This window comes from Eschrichtius robustus, chromosome 20 (genome assembly GCF_028021215.1).
Source record: "Eschrichtius robustus isolate mEscRob2 chromosome 20, mEscRob2.pri, whole genome shotgun sequence".
Lineage (NCBI taxonomy): Eukaryota > Metazoa > Chordata > Mammalia > Artiodactyla > Eschrichtiidae > Eschrichtius > Eschrichtius robustus.
This window is the reverse complement of record NC_090843.1, coordinates 9,475,229-9,497,534: the sequence shown is the minus strand read 5'-3', so window position 1 is coordinate 9,497,534 and position 22,306 is coordinate 9,475,229. Positions and strand designations below refer to the sequence as shown.

The window sequence follows — 22,306 nt, the reverse complement described above, 5'->3', positions numbered from 1 at the left end:
GGGCGAGCGCAGGCCACGGCCTCAAGAGGCCAGGAGACCCGCTGACCACCCAGGAGCCTGCAGCACCCTCACGCGACCACCACAAGCCGGCCTTCGGCCCTTTGCTGCTGCTTCTTTCTGGGACTCAACCTTTCTCACCTCTAAGAGGAGGCTAAACCACTTAGGCCCTAAAGGAACAACAGAGCAGAGGAGCCCCCCAGACATCAAGCAAGAGAAGTCTGGATTCTCTTGCTCTGCTCCCAGCCCCCTGCTCGCCCCAAGGCCCCCCTCCCGGCCAGGACTCCAGCCAGGCCTTCAGAACCGAGCTCCCAGCCTCCTTCCCGGGGCCTCTCAGGGCCGGGCTCTGACCACCCAATCTCAGGAGATGCACAGGGAAACCGAGCCCCTCTCCCATGACCTGCCTGCCTGGGACTCAGATGACCACAGAGTGGGGGGCGCCCGGCTGCCGGCTCAGGCTGAGGGCGCGGGCGCCGTGAGCAGGAGGATGCCGCTGAGTGCCGCTGAGGGACAGGAGCCCCGGGCCAGCGCCGCAGACCAGCCAAAGCTGATGCGGATGTCCTGCACGTGCCGGGGGCCGTCCCGGCGGGCCGTCCCAGCAAAGGCCAGGTGTGAGTAGCTGATGTAGGTGCTGACCCCTGCCAGGGTCAGGGCGCCTGGGGGACGGGGTGCAGAGTGACCACTCAGCATGTCTGCCTGCTGGGGGCGCCTGCCCTGCCTGGGCCCCTGGCCAAGGTGGGTGTGCAGACACAGCCTCGGAAGCTTCTGCCCACTGGCCTTTGGGGAAAATGGAGGCTCCGATTCAGTCCTCAAACCTCAGGACCTCACTCCACAAAACCGCCTTGCAGGGCTTCCCTGGTGGCGCAGTGGTTGAGAATCTGCCTGCCAGTGCAGGGGACATGGGTTCGAGCCCTGGTCTGGGAAGATCCCACATTGCCGCGGAGCAACTAGGCCCGTGAGCCACAACTACTGAGCCTGCGCGTCTGGAGCCTGTGCTCCGCAACAAGAGAGGCCGCGCTAGTGAGAGGCCCGCGCCCCACGATGAAGAGTGGCCCCCGCTTGCCGCAACTAGAGAAAGCCCACATGCAGCAACGAAGACCCAACACAGCCAAAAATTAATTAATTAATTAATTTTAAAAAAACAACAATGCAGCCAAAAAAAAAAAAAAAACCGCCTTGCAAACAGCACAACCTACACCCCCAATACATGGTCGCTACTCACATAACTGCTTCCACATATACAACACCCCCCCATACCCCCTGGAGTTCCCAACACACACACACACACACACACACACACACACACACACACACACACACACGGCCAGTGACCTGTACTGGCAGCCGGGAAGGGTCGGGGGAGCTCTGGAGCTCTGATCGGGCATCCTGAGCCAGGCCCCTGACCTGCACTTCCGTCCCCTGTTCCTCACAGCTCCCCCTCCCCACTTTACTGGGCCCCAGCCTCCCCTCCTGGCCCTAGCTCAGTGTACCTCCTTCCAGAGGCCCTCTCCCCTCCCCAGATCTGAGTTTCAGCCCCTTCCTGTAACTCCTGTTATAACCCCTGTCCTTCAGCAGACGAGGATGCCCTCCTCCTCCGACCCTGCATCTCTGCACAGTCAAAGGAAGAAGACTGGCTTTGCACATAGTGCCTGGTGACCCTGGAGGGTCAGGGGCAAGCAACGAGCTGGGCACTGGGACATCTGCCTGTCCCCCCAGGCTCAGAGGGAACAGCCCAGAGAGTCAGTCCCTGTCCCATAGCTGCAGGCTGACGTCAGGGCCTGCCCTTGGTGCCAGCTGTAGGGGATGTACGGTGCTCCCTCTGGACACTGCCCAGCCACAGCAAGAGACTGACCAGAGCTGACCTTCAGGGCCAGGTCTGGATCTCACTGGGACCCAGAGAAGGGACAGAGCCCTGGGTGATGGCTGTGGAACTCATCACCCCAGGCCCTGTCCGCCCCCGACCCCCTAGCTCAGGACCCAGCCAGTGTCATCCTGGAGCTCTCTGTCTCTCTCCCTCTTCTTGCAGTGATGATGGTGATGGGGAGGGTGTTGGGGGTGATCTGGGCCCACACAGGTCCCCTTGGTGTGACATTCCTGTCTCGGAGCCCCCAGAGCTGGTGCATCTGCCAGCACCGGCCTCACCCGGGCCACCTGTGCAGGCCCCTGACAGTGATGCCAGATGATCCATTGCCACCGGGTACCCGCCATGCAAGGAAAGCAGAGGCGCAGCCAGTCTGGCCCCTGAGCAGTGGAGCAGACAGGGTGTGCTTGGAACCAGGCCCGCTGCCGGCCCTCCCTCGGGGCCAGCGGAGCGCCCCCTAGCAGCTGCCTCCAGACGCTCCCTCCGCCCACTGGCCAGTGCCTTGGCTCCAAGCACAATACCCCTTCGATACAAATTCCTCCTGCTCTCATTCTCTAAACCAAACACCCAGGCTGCTGGTCCCCCTGGCAACGGGCACCTACTCCCTCCTGACCAAGGCCTCCCCAAGGGCCCAGCAGCCCCTGGGGAGGACGCAGGCCTGCCCAGGAGGGAGCCCCAGGCCGGTGTGTTCTGGTCCTCGTGCCACAGCCCCGACAGTGGAGCTGGCCCAGGACACCAGACTCGGCTCGGGGCTGGCCCTGGATGGGAGGGGTCACTGAGGACTGACCCTGAGGAGCCTCCAACCCACGGTCAACGACAGCCAGCCTTGGGCAGCTGGGGACAGCGGGTGGGTGGCTGGCTGGGGCAGACAGCACCAAAAGGCAGTGAAGAGGACTCCAGGACAAGCTTCCTGCCGAGCTCAGGGAATCCTCGGACATCTCAGCAGGAAGATGTGACCCGAGTGCCTGCGACGCTGTGTCCCTGAGGGAGGCTCGGCCCAGAGCCTGTGGGCTAGATGTACGCCAGCTCATGCACTGTTACTAGGTGCAGTCCGGGCCTGGCCTGGGGTCACTGCCAAGGACTCCAAGGTCCCGTCTCACCCTGTCTGGCCTATGCCAACCCCCCTGCCTGCATTGCCCCCTCACCAGGGTGATCTGGGAAGGAGAGGGAACAGGTGCGGGTTGGTCCCCCACCCCTCATGCGGGTCCAGCGGGGCAGTTCCTGGGACCCCTCGGAGATCCTCGCTCCTCCTGCGCCTGGAAGCTCAACCCTGGGGCTCCCCGGCCCCAGTCCCTGGCTCTGGGCTCACAATCAGCATCCCTGCCCCTACAGAGGCCCCAGTGCCACCCAGGGCGCCCCCGCCTGCTGCAGCTCAACGGCCAGGGTGGGCCCAGGCTCAGAGCAGCGGGGGTGGGGGCGTAGGGGATGGGGCAGCAGGAGAGGCAGCACCCCACTGCCAGGAGCTTCGGCCCTCACAGCCCCCAGACTCACCCCCCAACAAGAAGCGGCAGCCCGTGCAGAGCAGCAGAGGGATGCTTGGGCCAGGGAGCTGAGGAGGCCACAGATCCGGCCGCACACGATGAGGACAAGGCTCAGGGGCAGGACCACCACGAGGGCTCGGTGCAGCGCTGCCGGGAGAGGGGGGTCAGGGAGCAGGAGGGGACCCGGGCCGGCCCCCCAGGGAAAGCCCAGCTGAGTACTTCAGAGCCTTGTCTGCCTGGAGGTCCTCCTTCGTAGGGCGCTCGGGACTGTCTTGGCCCCGGCCGGAGGAGGAGCTGGACCATCCGATTCCCTCTGATGTCTCCACGGTAACCACCTGACCCTCCCAGGGGCCACCCCTTGTCCTGGCACCGCCTTCCTGAGGCCCAGGGTGAGGGAGGCTTCCCAGTACCCTCCCCAAGCTCCCAGGCTTCTCTGGGGCAGCAGAGACGTGCCCCCAACTCACCAGGTGGGAGATGCCCACCGGGTAGACCCATTTGGAAACATAACGGAGAGTCAAGAAGGGGCATAGGGAGGGCAGGACAGGCTGGGGGTCGGGCGCCTGTGGTCACAAGCCAATAGCAGAGCATGGGGGCTGAGGCCAGTCATGGGGGGTTTTCAGATACATATGGCAATGTCCCCTGGGCAACACAGGGTCCAGCTGGAAGCAGTTCTGTGGGTCTAGGATGAGGGGGTTCTGAGCCTTGCCTGGAGATTAAGGAAGGATGGGGGATGATTCCTACCCCAGCACTCACAGATGAGGCGCTGCACCAAGGTGGAGGCACCCAGGCTCTCGCTGGCAAAGGGGTCAGTCAGGGGGATGTAGCTGTTCTGCCCTAAAAAGCAGAAAGAACGCAAAGCCCGGTGGGCTGGACCCACCCTGTACTTCTCAGATAGGTGGCCTGCAGGTTCTCACCCCCGACCAGAGCCAAGGGCCCCGAGACGTGGCCACAGGGCCCCATCAGGTTCTCTCCTGCCACTTGGAGTTGGGGCCCCAAACGGGTTTGGACGGCTCAAGACCTTTTGTTTGTTTATTTAATGTACAAATAAGACCTATGTGGATGCCTGTCAAAAAGTTTCAAACACTGCAGAGAGGCTGCCCTCAGGCCTCCCTTGGGCCTGCTCACACGTGGAAGCCAGGCTTTGCCTGCACAAGAAAGGGGCTCTCTGACTCTCGCACACACGGGCACACACGTGTGCACACACACACAAGTTGGGAGAGCCTTGGATCCTTAGGCTGCCTGTGGGGTGGTTGAATAAACTGCGCTGTCCTTCCTCCCCGGCAGCTCCGAGGAAGGCACTGTGTCACACACGCGCACACACTGACCTTGCTCACATACACGTGCACACGCATTCACTCATGCTCACGCACATCCCTGCCACCGTGTGCACGTCCTGTGCAGGGGAAGCCCCCCAGGCTGGCCCCAGCTTGGTGAGGCCCGCAGCTGGGGAGCGTGTGGAAGCCCGCTGCCTCCCCCACCCCTCGCCGAGGAAAGCCCTCCCCGCTCCTGCTCAGGTCTGAAGCCACGCGGCGCTCCGGTTTTCCGCCCTGTGTGTCAGGCCGTCGGGGGTATGGGAACAGGGGCCCTGCGCCACAGCCCTGGCTGTGCCTGACAGGGACCGGGGCTAACGGGGTGACCAGACCGAGCCCTGGACGGTAATAAAGAAACAACTCCCAGTCACTGGGATGAGGAACCGTGGCCTTGCCAGGGCCCCAGCTCCCCACGCCTGGGCCTCCCTCCCGCACATTGGCTCCCAGCTCAACCCCAGGGCCCCTGCAGACGAGTGACAAGAACAGCAGCTGAGCACCCCTGGGTGCCGGGCCTGCCCGTGTCGCCCCTCCCTCATTCCTCCCACCCCGAGCCCTGCATCCCGAGAGGCATCATTTTCTCCCCATCTGACAGATCAGAACTTGGAGGTTGAGGGACAAGGTCCCAGGTCACCCAGCGGTGTCCTGCCATCTACCAAGTGATGTGCCATCACTTCTAACGCAAGACAGGCCCCCAAAGGGTGAGGCCAAGGGACTGCCAAGGGCTCCTGCTCTGGAAGGCTCTTGGGGTCCTTATGGGGCCACCCAGTGTCCCCCTTTTCACTTCCCACCCTTGGCTGGGCCCTGAACCAGAGTCCCTTCCTCCTCCGGCCAGACTGTCACCAAGACAGTTGGGGGGAAGGGGTGCCCGAGAGACCCCCTTGTGGGCAGACAGGCAGGGGACGGGGCGGCCTCTCAGCGCTGCTCTGGGAGGAGGGGGTGTGGCCCCTGGGTCTGAGGGGAAGGGGCCACGCGGGGGAGGGGCAGCCGGTACCTTCGCAGATGCGCCAGAGCCGCGAGTGGGAGGAGAGCTGCCCGTGGCCGCTGTGGTTGCCGGCGTCCGCCACCTGCAGGAGGTACCAGTAGTCGCTGGCCTCGGCGGCCGCCAGCAGCGCAAAGCTGAGCAGCGCCCCAGCCGGGCCTTGCGGGTCGGGGGTGCAGGGACCGGGAGGGGAGCCGGGTATGGGGGAGAAGAGGGAGCCAGGAGGTGAGGGGGAGCTGGGGGCTGGGGGGTGGGGGGAGCTGGGGAGCACGGGAAGCCGGGACTTAGGGAGTGCAGAGAGCCGAAAGTGGGGGGAGAGGGGGTTCTGGAACCTGGGGGCGTAGCGCCAGGGAGAAGGGATGGGGGGGCCCTTGGTGAGCAGGGCCGGGGAGGGGGCGCTGGGAGCAGGGAGCGGGGTGCGGGGAGCCAGCGGCAGGCGGGCACTCCCGAGGCTCTTCTGGGTGCGGTGCCCCTCCAGTTCGCTGGGAACTCCCGCCTGTCGGTGATCGCCCGTGATAGCCCACCGAGCTCGCCCCTGAGCTGTGTTCAAATGCCAGCATCCCCAGCGAGCTGGCTGCTGGCTGTGGGGCCCTGGGCAAATATCTTAATTTCTCTGACCCTCCGGTTCTTCAGCGCCCAGATGGCCAGGCTGAGGAGGGAGGGTGGGGCCTGAAATGGCCCGGGAGGGGGCTCAGCAGGCGGCCTGAATGGTGGGAGGCAGCCCACCGCCACCCCGCACACACACACTGGGGCACTTGGCTGCTGGTTGGCCCTGCGTCCTGGTCTTAATCAGTCTCCGGGACCAACCAGCTGAGGGATCTGATGAACTGGGTGGGCTGCTGAGGGGCTACAGAAGGAAGGAGTCTTGCTTCCTTTTAGCTCCAATTACAAATGCCGAGTGAGGCAAGGCCGGCCTCTGCCTGTCCGTCACTCACGCACAAACATAAACGAAGCTTCTCCTAGGACAGGTGTCAGGAGCTAGTGGGGTGGCAAGCAGAGGGGCCCCCACCAGAAGTAGGCCCGTGACATGTGTGGGACGGACAGGCCGCGGCTGTCACGGTGAGGCTCTCTGGGGTTCCATCTTGGGAGACGGGAGGGCCTCGTCTCCAGGTCCCTGGACTGTCCACGTTGTCCCCCTCCCCTGATGCAGGGCAGAGACGGGGGTCAGAGGCATCCCTGAGGGTGATCCTTCTCAGACGAGCAGCTTCTCGACTTAGGGTCATCCCAGGGCTCTCGTTTCCAAGTATTTGGTTTTCTCAGCCCCCTTTTCTCTACCAGGCTCTTCTAGGTTTGAGGAATATAATCAGGAAGTAAAAGCGGTCCTAGCAAAGTTATTGAAACCATACTTCCATTCAGACAGAGAGGCATGGAATCATGTGGTATCATGCAGGCCACGCGTTGTCCTCACGCCACACCCAAGACAGGCTTGGGGCACGCGGCGGGGTTGGGGCGGGAGTGACCCTAGCTGTGGCGGTCTCGGTACCCTCCTTCCTGACAGCCCTCCCCCAGCCCCTGCTCTGGAAGCTGGGTGCCAGCCAGGGGCCCTCCTCTCTCAGGGGGTAGTGGGCCTGGAAGGTGAAAGAATCCAGCAGGCAGACAGAGAAAAACAGGTGCTCAGGGGGCAGAAGCCATCTACAAAAGCACGGCGGCGGGTGGTGGTGGGACTGGGGAGGAGGGGAGAGTGGGGTGGAGCTGGAAAAGCAGGTAATGACCCTAACACACACCTCACAATACGACAGAGGTGGACACTGCTTCCGTGTGTTTAAGCTACGATCGTGACTGTGTTTAGGGAGAAGTAGAGGAACCCTGTGGCTGCACGCTCCACACACTTCCTCCCAGCGCCCCTGCCTCTCCGCCTGAGCTTGTCTGAAAGGGTCTCCTTTGCACCCCATAAAACTTAAGCAGAGCAGGATTCAGCTGCCAGGGCCAGCGACAGGTGCTGTTTGAGGCCACTGTGCCTGCAGAGCCCACGTCTCTGTACAGGAACAGACATGTAGTACCCGCTCATGCTGCAGTGCAGATGGCCAGGTGGGCAGTCTACTCCCTATTGCTTTAAAGCCCTGGTTCAGGGTTTTAAACCCCAGATGTGTAAGTCAGAGCCACTGACTGGACTGTCCCCAGACAGTGGGTGCTGGTCCTTGAGAGGCTACTTGGATGAATTCTGCCAATCTACTTCTCTTGAGATGGATCCAAATTATACCGTAGCCCAGTGAAAAGGTACCGCTTAGAATGACCCATTATTTTTCATTATTCATCCTCCTTTCATCAATTTGCAATCCAGAACTTGTGAGCACCAAGCCTGTCACCAGGCTGTCGGGACCTCTTCAAAGCCAGCATCAGACCACTACCACCAAAATCAGGGGCAGGCGTGATCTTTGATAGAAGAAATCCCAATTACATGTGACAAAACAGGGCTGCAGCCAAGCCTCTTTCCTTTAAACTTACATTGAACTAACTCGCAGAAGCTGAAAGAACAGGATGCCTGAGTCCAGTGACAGGCTTCCTGCTCCAGGCCGATGATGCCATAAATGGCCTCCAGCGCAGGACTGGGAAACAGCCGAAACCACTGGCGAAGTTACTGTGAGAGCAGCTCAGCCCCAGCTATACTACAACTAATCTCACCGCATTCGGCAAACATCCTCCAACAGAAAATGAACCTTCCTAAATCACCCTTCCCGACAGGTCAACTCCTTCACTCAGGGTGCATTATGAAGCGAATTCATCCTGGTAGACTCTTCAAGACACTGTTCTAGTCAAAACCAACCCTTCTAAAGGGTTCTCAAATGATTGGGGTCACAGGTGGGAAGCACTGATGTGCAGGGCGGCAGACGCATGGCTGGTCGCGCTTATCCCCCAGGACTCAGGCCTATGAAGGGCTCGTCGTGGCCGCCTTGATAGGCTTTGCTAAGAGGGAAACGGGAGCAAGCCACCCCTCCCCCTCATCACAGAACGCACCTGCTGTCCCCAGAATGGACACTCCCGTTCCCTCTGCCTGGCGCATCTTTCCCTTCCTCGTCCATCTGGCAGCCTCCTCCTCGTTCCTAGACAAGCAGAATGCTCTGCGAGTTCCTTGCCATCTTCTCGGTGCTCCCACGGGCACGCTCATATGGCTACTAGGTGGCCTGTATCTTCCCACCATTCAGAGGGCAGGGAACCCGTGAGCTCACCGCAGGAGGCTTCCAGCCCTGGACGTAGCGCCCGGCGAACAGGTGCTCAAGTGCCTGAGTGAACAGATGGACAGACGTCACCACCTTGGAGATCAGGTGGAGAACTGCCACAGAAACCTAGGCCCCAGTTTGGTCCCAGCCGGCTGAAAACCGGCTCAAATGCTGTAGGCTGGGCCAGTGGACAGAAAACCTACAGCTCAGTTGGCTCTTTGCTTCAAGAGCTAGATTCACCCAGGGCGAGACAGGAACTCCCCGGCGACAGTAAGCCCGGCTCAGAGCTCGCTGGGCTGTACCGCTCACCTCCTCTCAGCTCAGACCTTAGATGCTGGAAGCGACTCCAGACGCTGTACTGTAGTTATGACAGGAGAGGTTGGGCGAAGAGTACACAGAAACCCTGTTCTAGCTTTACGACTTCCTGTGAACCTTAGTTCAAAATAAAAAGTTAAAACTTGTACAGTGAGGATCAGTGGAAGCCTCAGGAGGCAGGTGTCAGTTTATGTGAGGGCCTTTGTGACAACGCTGTCTGAAAAATGGAATGGGGACGGTTTATAGCACTAGCCCCCTGGGGTCAGGCCGTTGCCAACAGCCATCCCCCGCTGCACCTCCTCAAGGCTGGGCACTGTCATTAGTCAGTGAGGGCCCAGCTCTGGGGATAGACAGCCTGGATTCAAATCCCAACCTGAATGCTTACGAGTTGTATGATCTTGGACAAGCTATTTCACCTCTTTACAAATCTCCATTTCTGCATCTAAAAAATGCAGGTAAGATCACATTAGACTTTACTGGCAATTGTTATTTCTTTTTAAGTGAGTACAACCTGCAAAGAACGGTCAGCATCCCAAGGGGGTGCCAACCTGCAGGCGACGGCTGGCTGGTGCTCCGTCTTGCCCAGCGCTGAGGACGGAAGATCCCCAGTCCCCAGGCTGCCCACAGGCTCTGCCCTTGTCACACCTGACACCCTTAACCGCCAGTTACAACCCTTCCAGACTCCCACCGACTTGGAGAACCTGAGAGGCAGACACATATTCGAGAGAAGGTTGAGGCTGTTGCCCTTAGCAAGGGTCTTAGACTTCATTAATAGATGTCTAGTAAACTTCCCGACGCTGGCAGCCATTAAGGTCCAGCAATAAAGATGGTTTTCAGAACAAAAGTTTCTAGAAGAGGAAATGTGTAAGAGGGTCTGAGGGGTCAGCCCCAGCTTAGCCTTGCTCCACAGCACAGCCCGACAAAGCCGAGAACTGTAGCAATACCCATTGTGCAAAGGAAACTGAGGGCAAAAACATTTCCTCAGCTTCTCTACAAAGCCAGTTTGTAAGGACCAGTTATTAAAGTGAAGTATCCATTTACAGATTAGCACAAATATCAAAAATAAGCAGCTGAGATGAATATAAAGGCTGGAGTGCTTTTTACCCCATAACAAAAACCTCTGCAATATTCTCCAAACTTGGAGGGAAAAATTCATTTCACTCTCTGACTGAGATGTGGCAGAAAAACCTAAGACTGAGGTGCATTTTTCATAGCCGGTTTATACATGGAATGAGTCCAGATGACACAAACAAATGGTTCTGGGTTCAAGCAGCTCTTGCAGAGGAGCCCAAGGCTGGCTCTGTCTCTCTGCGAGGACTCATCCCTCCCCCGCAACCGCTGGGGCGGGAAGGATGAGTTGGCAGGCTAAGAAGGTACCACCACCAAAAGCCAACAATATTTTAAAAACTCAGTAGGGTCTGCAGTGTTTGAAATGAAATAGTTTTTATTCTTCGGCAACTACCAAGATGACCCCCAGAGGTTTCCAATAGGACAGTAATAATCCACCCTGCAGCTTAGCTTCATGAAGGAGGATGAAATCAAATCTACCATCTTAACATCAGGCCTCAGCCCTGCGTGAGCCGGCCTCGGGGAGGAGAGCAGGGTACCCGTGCGGAGGTGGTGATGTGGAGAATGTGGCACAGACGTGGAGCAATGGAGACACAGCCATTCAGGGCTGACAGACCGCCTGCAGCAGCCCACCAAGTCTCCACAGCTCCGAGCCAGGTCATTTAGAAGGGGTTCAGGCCACTGCGTCGTCCTCGGGGAGGAGCAGCCAGTGGGCGCCCTCCAGCTCACTCGGGCTGGCTAATTGTGCAGCCATTTCATAAACGACAGTTTCTGCTAGATATTTCCTGCTACTTCACCTTGTCTCCAAATCCATCTAAAATTCACACTGGTGTCCCCAATAACTAAGAAAGGCTCTGTGCTTACTTTTAATTGTAGTTTGTCCTGTTCTGTGAAATAATAATTCAAACAAAAAAAAAGAAAACAACATTGCAGAATCTTCGGAGGGGCTGAGGGCTTTGTCTCAATTCCTCTCCTCCTCAAATGAAAACGATGTTGCTACAATAAAAAAAGCCAGCTGAGGCAACAAGGTTCTACGATCCCCACATTACTGGTGAGGAAACTGCAGCTCCAATTCAACAGGCGCCAGTCCCAAGCCCACAAGGCAAGCACACCGTTAGAGGGCACAGTTAGGGCCCGGAGTGGGTGCCCCACATGCCTTTTTTACAACTGCCCCAACTCTCTGCTTAGTCCGTGCTGCTGTTGAAACTCAATTATCACTGAATTTGTGATCTTTCAAGACTGCAAACAACATAAATGACTCATCTATTTTTTTAAGAAGTTTCCCCCAAAGAGGTTTTCCAATCCACTTTTTAAATTAGTTTATTCCTTGAGGAAGATTCACATTAGAAAGACAGCGGAATTATCAGCTGCCTAATCCGCATCATTAATGGGAAGTAGCTATTTGAAGAGTATTAGAAATATTAAGAACAGGAACTCCTTCCTTGGATTTTTCATCCCACCCCTGCCTGCTGTGTCCATGGATGACAGCTGGTCCACAGCAAAACTTCCCAGGAAGAATCCCCTCTGTGTGCCCTGTTAACTAAAGAGGAAGAAGCAGTGAGCCAGGCTTCTGGAAAGTTCCTTGTCTGGCACAAAGGACAACCTTCTCCTCGTCTACTATAGAGAAACGTTGCAAACTTTCCATGTGCCACTGGAGGTGAAGAAGTATCTTCAGCTGACCTCAAAAGCAAGAGGCCAGCTCTACTCTCAAGACATCAGTCCTTCTGCATCCCCTCCACCCACCTAGCCGCTCATGCTACAGCCATGGAAAGGGCTCTTACACAGATCAAGTCCAGAGGCAGAGTCTAGGGTCTAATCCCATAGTTCCCTCTTGTAAACCTGAAAATCACAAGATGGGATGGCGAGGAACGCCTCACACACAGGGCACTTTCAGAGGCGTGGCAGGGATGGGTCTGTACAATCCACCTGGGAGGAAGGGAGCTGCTGAGACACCACAGACCTGATGGGGTAAAAAGGTATGGTCACAGGACCTGCAGACGTCAACGTGAGATAATACAGAGCACCCGGAACATGAGAAGTGCACACAATAAATGGAGATTATTACGCAAATGAAATTTAAAATGGCATCCTTAATCCTGTTTGTCCAGTCACAATGGACCAATGATCGCATTCACGCATCACATCTCAGCTGGACAGCCAGTCGTCAGTGTGAAGCCCAGACAGGTCACTGTAAAAGGGCTCTACCCACGTGGACAAACTTCTCCCCTCACCCTGCTAAGTCCAGGAATCAATAAAGCAAAAACTACCAAAGAGAAAAGAGAGAATCTGTCACTGAACTTAGCACCAGCTGTACAACAAAAATAGCCCCTGGCATCGCCTTCAAGAAAAAAACCAAAAATACGGGTAAATATTCTAATTTCAAAATGTTGATGTTCTCCTTTCCTAAGGCACAGTTAAGAGGCCCCAGAGGAAAGCTGGTAACGCTGAGGGCTGTGCCTTGGAAAGGATGTGTGTGTGTGTCCCTGTGGGGCAGTGACGGTGGGGGTGGCGTCACTCCGAGGCTGCCAGCTGCTCAATGGCACAGCGGACTTTCTTTGCAGTTTCTTCAAATTCTTTCTGCTTATTGTTGGTTTCCTTTGCCTGGAAATAAAGAATAGACAAATGAAACTGAAGCTCTAGGCATGCTCGAATAGAGATGCCCAGCTATATGGGGTAAATATCCTCATTCACCTCATCTGCCTCTCTCTCTCTGTCTTTTTTTTTTTTTGGCCATGCCGCTCAGCTTGTGGGATCTTAGTTCCGCGATCAGGGATCAAACCCAGGCCCCAACGGTGAAAGCGCCGAGTCCTAACCACTGGACCGCTAGGGAATTCCCCTCAACTAGCTCTCATTTGAGCTGTCCCACAATAATTATAATAGAAAACACTGATGGACCGCTTTGCTTGTACCAAGCACCATTCTACCTGCTCCACACACGCTAACTCACTCACTGTTCCATGTCCCCATGAGGTAGGCGCCACCTTTATCCCCATGACACAGATGAGGACACCGAGGTCCAGAGTAGCATCCAGCTCAGGGTTACCAGCTAGTCTGTGGCAGAGCCCTGCTCTTCCCCACTACCCTACGTTGCTTCCGAAGCTCTCACAGAAAGTCCGGACCCCTCCTCTTGTTCACTTAAATAGACGTTGTCAAGCATCAGCGCGGTCCTCAAACAGAAACCTTCCACCTGCAGCAGCTCTCTGAATCTGGCTTCCAACCTTTCATTCTACTAAGTGCTCTCTCCAGGGGGACAAATGACAATCACATCAGCAAGTCCAGAAACCTCCTCCCTAATTTTCACTCTTCTGATTTCTCTGCCACATTAAAAAACAAACAATAGACTTTTATTGGGTTAAATGTTTTCTAATAAGAAAAACAATAGAGGTAACTTTTTTTCAAAAGAGGGCGGCAGCAGGAGCAGACAGCACGTGGTGCACCCCAGGGTCAGACCCTGAGCCCCGGCTCTACCTCAGCCGCGCACCTGCCCAGCGTCAGGCCCAGGTGGCTGCCTGACCAGCGGTCCTGTCGAACTGACCAGCAGCATCTCAGTTAAATGCCGGGTCTCAGAAATTCACAGCATCACGACAAACAACACTTGTTCCTCGTTTTCAGTATTTGTAAACTGCAACACGTAATTATCTCACCTGGATAAACGTTTGCCTTAAAGCTGTGTGCTGCAATCCCATAACTGACTTAATAAATGGTTTAAAAGATCAGCTCCCAACCTTATTTCCACCCCACAGTACAGTCGAGGTCCACATGCCATCCCACCTCCAGGAGCGATGTACCCTAGAGGGGCCATCCAGGAGCTCTAGCGGGAAGCAGACAGGCCTCTGGTTATGCCCATCCCCTGCACTCTGACTCCAAACCTTACTGTCCACATCCATTCACATGCAAATGTGCCTAGGGACACAAGGGGACCTGAATTTTTATATCGGTGATAAATTATTTGCAACAAACCTCACAATTGGGTGTCACTCTAGAGCAGCCCTGTCCGACAGAATTTTTTGCAATGATGAAAATGTTCAATTGTCTGCACCGTCCAGTAAAGTAGTCACTGGCCACATGTCGCTAATGAGCAGATAAAATGCTGCTAGTGCCACTGAAGGACTGAATTCTAAATTTTATTTGATTTTCTTTTCTTTCTTTTTTTCGGCTGCGCCGCGTGGCTTGCAGGATCTTAGTTCCCCGACCAGGGATCAAACCTGCGCCCTCGGCAGTGAAAGCACGGAGTCCTAACCACTGGAACGCCAGGGAAGTCCCCCCAAATATATACATTTTAAAATAATCTGGGGGACTTCTCACAGCTTTCTCACAACTGTTCCTGAAGTGCACAAAGCTGGTCCTTCACCTAGAACAGGACTGGCAAACTACGCCCTGTGGGACACATCCATCCAGCCCATGGCCCGTTCTTAACCCAATGGCTAAGAATGCTTTTTACATTTTTAAACACTTGTAGAAAAAAACAAAGAAAGAATAATCTCTAACAGAAACTCTGTGGCCCATGAAGGCTAAATACTTACCATCTGTAGCACTTCACAGAAAATGAGCTGACCCCTAACCTCGAAGGCCCTCCCCAGCCCCCTTCCCAATTCCAGCACTGCAGTTCCCAAGACCTCCATCGAACACACCGCTTTACTGACCACTGATTTCTTCTCACTTCCTGAAAAAATTTTCACTTTTGTCCTTAGCATTTAAAAGGTACCATATTAGACAGAATTATTTATATTGATCTCTAAAAAGGAATACGATTTTCAAGCTGAAAAGGACCTCAGAAACCACAGGAGTCTATCCTCCATTTTACACCAAGGAAACTACGACCAAGACTGGCCTAAACTCACCAAGTCTGTGAGTGGCAGAGACAACTGGTACATCTGGACTCCCTGTCCAGGGCTTTGCGAAAAAGAAATTAAACACCTGAATATTTACTCTCTGTAGAGCTGCCAGATTTAGCACAAAAAGATAGAGGATGCTCAGTTAAATCTGAACATCATATAAACGAGTAATTTTTTTAGTAAACAGCCATACAAAATGTGAGATATACCAAAAAAATTACTCCTTGTGTACCTGAAATTCAGACTTAACTGGGAGTCCTGGTTTTCTCTGGCAACCTTAATTCTCTACAGCCCAGGCTGCTTGGGAGCTGCCTCTTTGTGGACTCACGGTTTCACTCTTCCAATAACCCAGTGCACCTGTGCAAGAGCCTAAGCTCGCCTGCAGAAATCCCTTCAAGGTCCAGTAGGACTGGTGCTTCTTTCTCCCAATACACATAATGCCCCTTTCCCAGTATGCTCTCTACTCTGTGTCCCCAAACCCTCTGTTCCCACCACTGCTAACACATGAACACACCCCGTATAAATGAGCTACCATCTCAGTTGTCACTAAAGGCAGAAATGCCAGACTAGCCGTCACATGTCCCACCACCAGAGGTAACCGCACACTGAGGACACCTCTACTCAGGGGATACGTTTCTCTCTCTGCACAACCCCAAGGCCACGCTCCAGGACAGATGCTTTTCTATCCTTTTATATCCTCACACACACACATGAGAAGGGCTTAGAAAGTGCTTACTGAGGAAAAGCGCCTGTGCAGTGTTTGTGACGGGCTAGGGAGTTTAGTACCAAAGATGCTGAACAGGATTTGCTCTTGGTTCTTATTCCCAGTAATACATACAATTTTGTTCTTGGCTCTTTCTTTATCCAGTTTTAAAAATTCGCTGAGGGTTAATTCTTCAAACTGCTTCTTGACAGAAAGGAAAGCACAACCAGATGAATGCTTTTTATGTTCTTCTCTAGAAAAAGCAACATATGAGCATGTCAACAGAGAAAAGTCAGGTAACGGGAGAAAAGCAAGAGTTTGTTACCACCAGCCCCCCTGCCCCCCTCACAGACACACACTGCTCTGCTTCAGGAGCAGAGTGTGAAGTCTGAAGTGGATGGAACCAGGGCCAGGACCCACATCCCCACACAACTCGTCTCAGCACCTTCTTGCTCCGTGGACTCCCCCAGCCCCACCCATATCCTGTGGTTGATGTATTCTACCAGGAGTCCTCAAGCAATTAGTAGGAAAAGTGTTACAGAGTATAAATCCAAAGGTATCACACATCAAAGCCCTTAAAATCCTCCAGGAACCATTTGCAGTTGTCTCATTTCACTCGAATTATTACATAATCTGTTGGTTTGGAAAAAGGGCACCACTGACCCAGTTTCTCCAGTGAATTCCTCTGCCTCATACCATCATTCTGTGCATTCGGAATTATCCCTGCAAGCGGATAGCGCTATAACGAGAACGGTCTGGGGAATTCCCTGGTGGTCCAGTGGTTAGGACTCCACGCTTTCACTGCTGGGGGCCCAGGTTCAACCCCTGGTTGGGGAACTAAGATCCCGCAAGCCGCGCGGCACTGCCAAAAAAAAAAACCAAAACAAAAACCAGAACAGGCTGGAAGGAACACCCAGCCACACAAATTCCAAAAGGACAGCCAATAGTAACTATAATCTGAAAATGTTACAGCACTTGGAAATTCACTCCCAAGAATACAACCAGTATTTCCCCAGTGATACCTGGTATGATCACCATATCATCCCAGTCAATACTGGGTCATGAGAGCAAACACATTAGGGAAAACAGCAACACTCTTCTTGCCAAGAAGAGAAACAACTCCGGTGATTCTCTAGGGGAAAAAAAATTCAAGCTGTGGAAGCAATTGATTCTGACAGGGGAAAAAACGGTGCGGGAAAAATGTGGCATTACATTACGGGAATATTGTTGTCTGTATGAATATATGCACACAATTAAAAAAAAGAAAACTAGATGCCCTAAAGAATAAAATCTAAAACAAAACTGAGTGTACTACTTTAAGGGGTGGTTTTTGTGCTGTATGAATTATAGTTCAATAAAGCTTCAGGGATTCCCTGGTGGTGCCGTGGTTAAGAATCCGCCTGCCAATGCAGGGGACATGGATTTGAGCCCTGGTCCCGGAAGATCCCACATGCTGCGGAACAACTAAGCCCGTGTCCCACAACTACTGAGCCTGCGCTCTAGAGCCCGTGAGCCACAACTACTGAGGCCCACCTGCCACAACTACTGAGGCCCACGTGCCACAACTACTGAGCCCGCGTGCCACAACTACGGAAGCCCGCGCGCCTAGAGCCCGTGCTCCGCAACAAGAGAAGCCACCGCAATGAGAAGCCCGCACAACGCAACAAAGAATAGCCACCGCTTGATGCAACTAGAGAAAGCCCGTGTGCAGCAACGAAGACCCAACGCAGCCAAAAACAAATAAATAAATTTATTAAAAAAAAAAAAAAAAAGCTTCAGATTTAAAAACTCTGAAACAAGAAAGGCACCTGGATATCCCTAGGTCACAACAGGATCTGCTCCAGTATTCTGTCTAACCTGAAAGCTATCAAGCACCTACAAGAACGAGCCTTTCTTCAACAGTCCACCCAGAAGGACATTCGGCCAAATCAGATTTGATTAGGTTGAAAGCATCACCAAGGTGCCAGCAGAGACTCATCCTTTACAGCAGCTGTTTAGGGCACAAACGAGGTTGGAAAGCCACAGGTCCTTCAATAATACTTCGAAATTCAGATGTTTTGGGGGGAGCCCAACTCAAAACAAACGGTCCCAATGGAACTGGGGAACCCCGGAAGCCCAGCGAGGCTGGCCTGAGGGACTTACATAGGGTCGTCATCTGGCTCCCAGCCTTCCAACTCCTTGAAGCAGAAGAAACACTGAGCCAAGTCGGGCTCGTTCTCAGTGGGACAGTGGATGAAGCCGGCCGCGGCCATCTGCAAAGGAGAGCTCGGCTCAGGCCCCAGAGCGGAGGGGTTCCCCCGAGATCCGGGAGGCCACAGAGGGGCTAGAGCCCGCAGAAGGGGTCGCCCCAGGGGCCCGGGAGCCCACAGAGGGGCCGGAGCGCGCGGGAGGGGTCGCCCCGGGGGCCCACAGAGGGGCCGGGGCCCGCGGGAGGGGTCGCCTCAGGGGCGGGGGCGGGGCGGGCCTGGGGGCTCCGGGAGGCCGCGCGGACTCACTCGCTCCGGGGTGCAGGCGCAGCCCTCCAAGAAGGGCCAGTTCTTAAATGTGGAGATGCGGTGGTCCTTGAGGTAGAGCTGCCAGGCCGGGGGCAACGACGGGGCACTCATCCCGCCGCCGCCGAGCGGTGCCGCGATTCAAATCCGGCGGTTGTCGGCCGCCGCGGGGCATGTCGGGAACGCGCCGCCCGCGGCCTTCTGGGAAATGGGAAGCTGGGCGGCGCGGGGTGTGCTGGGAGTTGTAGTCCTCCCGCCGCATGTCTCTGCTTCTGCTCACCATGCGCCGACCCAACCCCGCCCCGCGCTTACTCCCATCCCAGCTACTTGCAAACAGTGGTAGGAAGAGGAGTGTAGAATGGGCCGAAGTCCCCGTGATAGTTTCAAGGAGTGGCACCTGCCGAGCACAAATGGATTAAGCCCTTTCAGCGTGCAAACTCTTACTGTTTTTGTGGGTACCCCACTCCTGGAACCTCCTAGTGCCAGCTTCCCCAGCCAGCCCTTGTGCCGTCTGGGTTGGAACATGTGCTGAGGCACGTCCATCTAGAGGCCACGCATCCTCCAGGGGAAAGATGTCACATAGATGAAGTACACAGCTAAACCTGCACCGTCACTGGAGTGAGCTGTTCACTCGTCTCTTTTATCAAGTCTTTTCACTGAAGCTTCCCTGGAAGTCCAGAAATTGACCCTTGGAGCTTTGTTCTTCCCTTTCCACCAGAATTCCTCAGGAGTTAGATATCCCTTCCAAGTCCCTGCCCCAAACAGACGTGCGGGTGGGGGTCAACAGAGGTGAAGCAATGTGTGGAAACAATGCCCACTGCCCTCCAGCCAGGAGACCTGGGTGTCCTATCAGGGAGGTGGGATTGGAATGTGACTCCAGGAAGTGAACAGCCCAGGACAATCCGCCTGAATAATAGAAATGGGAGCCCAGGGAGCAGGCACCTGCCTGTAGGCACAGCCAGACTGGGTTCAGAGCGGGCCTGTGTAGCTGGTGCCTAGCCTCATGCAGACGCCCCAGCCTAACAGCTCTATGAACCTGACTTTAAGTGGTTTTTATGGAGGTTTCACAGGCTTGGTTGATCAAATCATTGGCCTTCGGTGATTAATTGAATCACCAGCTCCTCTCCCCTCCCTGAAGATTGGGAGGGTGGGGCTGAAAGCTCCAAGCTTCTAATGAAGGCTTGGTCTTTCTGGCCACCAGCCCCAGCCAGAAGCATCTAGGGGTTGCTCATTAGAACAAAAGACGCTCCTATCACTCTGGAGATTCCAAAGGTTTTTTAGGAGCTGTGTGTCAGGAATCGGGGACAAAGACCAAATATATATTTATCACAAAGGCAAATTTGCATTTTTATGTGAACTTTCTGGATTTTCAAATAGTTGGCAACAAATCCTGATAGATACCGTGATGATCAGACAAAACTGTTTTGAGATCATAAAACATCAATGCTAGATATTACCTTATGGCCATCTAGTCTCACCAAAACTTTTGTGAACACATTTTTCCTCTACTGTAAGAGTGACACATCAATGCTGTAAAAGCAAAAATCATGCAATGGGAAGGAAGTCTTCCTCTCCCCCAAGACCTGTAGCAGAAAGAAACTTTTCAGCAGTTTCTATGTATACTTCCAGGTGTGTGTGTGTGTGTGTGTGTGTGCATGCGTGCATACACCACTTGGCATCCTGTCTTTTCAGGTAACAGCACATCTCAGCTTTATCAGCACCTAGAGATCTCAACCCGTTTTATAATATCTGCATGGTGTTTATTGGATGGTCTACCCTAATTCCAATTAACCAATTTCCCATTGGGTATCTCCAATTTTTTTTTTTTTTTTGCTATTATGAATTGTACTACAGCAAACAGACACACAAACATGTGCAACTATGCCTGTAGCATAAACATCTGCAAGCAGGATTGCTGGGAAAGTGTGTGTGTGTCTTTTCAACATTTTTTAATACTGCCAACCTGTCCTCACAACCATCAGACCAGGACACGGTTTGCTTCGCCATCTTGTCTGGGTGTATGTTGACCCTGCCTTTTTCATCCTAGGATATTTTAATCAGAGTTCTATCAATACTGATAACATCTGTATAAAAATATATATCTTCCAGGGAATTCCCTCGCGGTCCAGTGGTTAGGACTCGGTGCTTTCACTGCCGAGGGCACAGGTTCAATCCCTGGTGGCGTGGCCAATAAATAAATAAATAAATAAATAAATAAATAAAAATATATATCTTCTGGATTAAACACCATCAAGTCAATGTATTTCTGTGATTCATTTTCTATTTGGCACCAACATATTCCAACTTTTACCATTTAAATTTTTATTTTACTGATTAGGTCTTTTCCACAAGGTTTTTTTTCTTCCAATTATTTATTTTTGGCTGCGTTGGGTCTTTGTTGCTGCGCGCAGGCTTTCTCTACTTGCGGCGAGCGGGGGCTACTCTTCGTTGCGGTGTGCAGGCTTCTCATTGTCATGGCTTCTCTTGTTGCGGAGCACGGGCTCTAGCGCAGGCTTGAGTAGTTGCGCCACGCAGGCTCTAGAGCGCAGGCTCAGTAGTTGTGGCGCACGGGCTTAGTTGCTCTGTAGCATGTGGGATCTTCTCGGACCAGGGCTCGAACCCGTGTCCCCTGCATTGGCAGGCGGATTCTTAACCGCTGCGCTAGCAGGGAAGCCCTGGGGTCCATTTTTTAACATCTAAATTTAGTAGCTAAAAAAAAAACCTTGAGGCTTATATCAGCTTTAGTAAAGACATTTACCATGTGCAGTTTTTTGTTCGTTTCTTTTTTTAAAATATTTAAATATTTATTCATTTCTCTGCGCTGGGTCTTAGTTGCAGCACGTGGGATCTAGTTCCCTGACCAGGGTTTGAACCTGGGACCCCTGCATTGGGAGTGGAGAGTCTTAACCGCTGGACCACCAGGGAAGTCCCTACCATGTGTGGTTTTAGCCACTGCCATATTAATTTTGTTTTGTTCAGTTCTACCAGTAACTGTCATTATGAATTGGATAAGAAGCTGGTAGCTTGGATTTATTTCTCAGCTTAAGTCACAGGAAAACTGTGAGCAATTTTGTGAAACAGAGTAGGGAGAGAAAAACACAGAGCCGTTAACAGAGAAATCCACACAGGGGTGGTGGGGAGGGTCGGGCTGCGTTGGTTTTATTAGTTGCTATGTTTTTAGGGTCAAAGGTCCCCCTTGTTAATGTGAGATCGAAACCACTTTCTCTGACTCCTTAAGAGCTCATTTCCGGACAACACTGCCTAAACATCAAACGTTTTGATCTTGGCTCAGCTGAGAATGCAAAACATGTGCTTGCTTTAGGTTGTGTCTCGTTGTTTACAAGGGAGGGTGATCCTCTTTTCTCAATTTACTAGTCACTTAAATTTCTTTTCTGTGAATTGCCTGTTCATATCTTTGCCCACTTTTCTGTTGGGTTACTGATACGTTTCCTATTGCTTGGAGAGAGTTTTTACACATAAGGGACTTGACTTCATGAGTCATGTCCCCCCATCCCAACCCAGTTTGTTGGTTTTTGTTTGTCACGTGGTTTTTTCTTCCTGCAGAAATTTAACATTTTCATGCAGTCATATTTATCTATCACTCATTTTCTTTCTGACTTCTCTTTTCTGTATCTGGTTGGTATCTTTTGTATTTTTGCCATGCTTAGAAAGGTTCGTTCCACTCTTGAGATGACTTACGAAAGATATTGATTGAAGATTTTTTCTGGTTTGGGTTTTTTTGGCCTTTGATCCTTCCAAAAGTGTGTCCTGGAAGCTGTGTGAAAAGGTTTGGATTTATGTTTTCCAAGATCCAGCCACACCGTCTGTTCAATAAACAGCTTTGTACAGTGGGTTTGAAACACCACCTTTATCATGCCAAACTCCCTTATGTGCTGGCACCTAGCTCTGCAGTCTCAGTTCTGTCCCTCTATCTGTCTGCCTATTCCTGCTCCGGCCAGATCCTTTTACGGGCCAATAAACGGAGACCCAGAGCCGCTGGTAGAAGTCTGGAAAGGACAGGGAGTCCAGGATGGAAGCCAGGCTCTAGGAACTGATCCATGAGCAGCTGCTGGGTGCTAGGTAACCAGAGGGGGCGCAGACGCCCTG

The 22,306-nt window shown here is 53.5% G+C and overlaps 1 protein-coding gene across 1 annotated transcript; it reads right to left on the bottom strand.

The window, feature by feature from the left end:
* Nucleotides 1–12,528: 12,528 nt before the first annotated feature.
* On the bottom strand, nt 12,529–18,372 carry BIRC5 (baculoviral IAP repeat containing 5). Its single transcript, XM_068531302.1, has 4 exons — nt 18,203–18,372; nt 17,850–17,959; nt 15,843–15,960; nt 12,529–12,770 (listed from the first exon to the last, which is right to left on the bottom strand). The coding sequence occupies exons 1-4, from the start codon at nt 18,311–18,313 to the stop codon at nt 12,681–12,683; spliced, it is 429 nt and encodes a 142-aa protein (XP_068387403.1). The 5' UTR covers nt 18,314–18,372; the 3' UTR covers nt 12,529–12,680.
* Nucleotides 18,373–22,306: the final 3,934 nt, after the last annotated feature.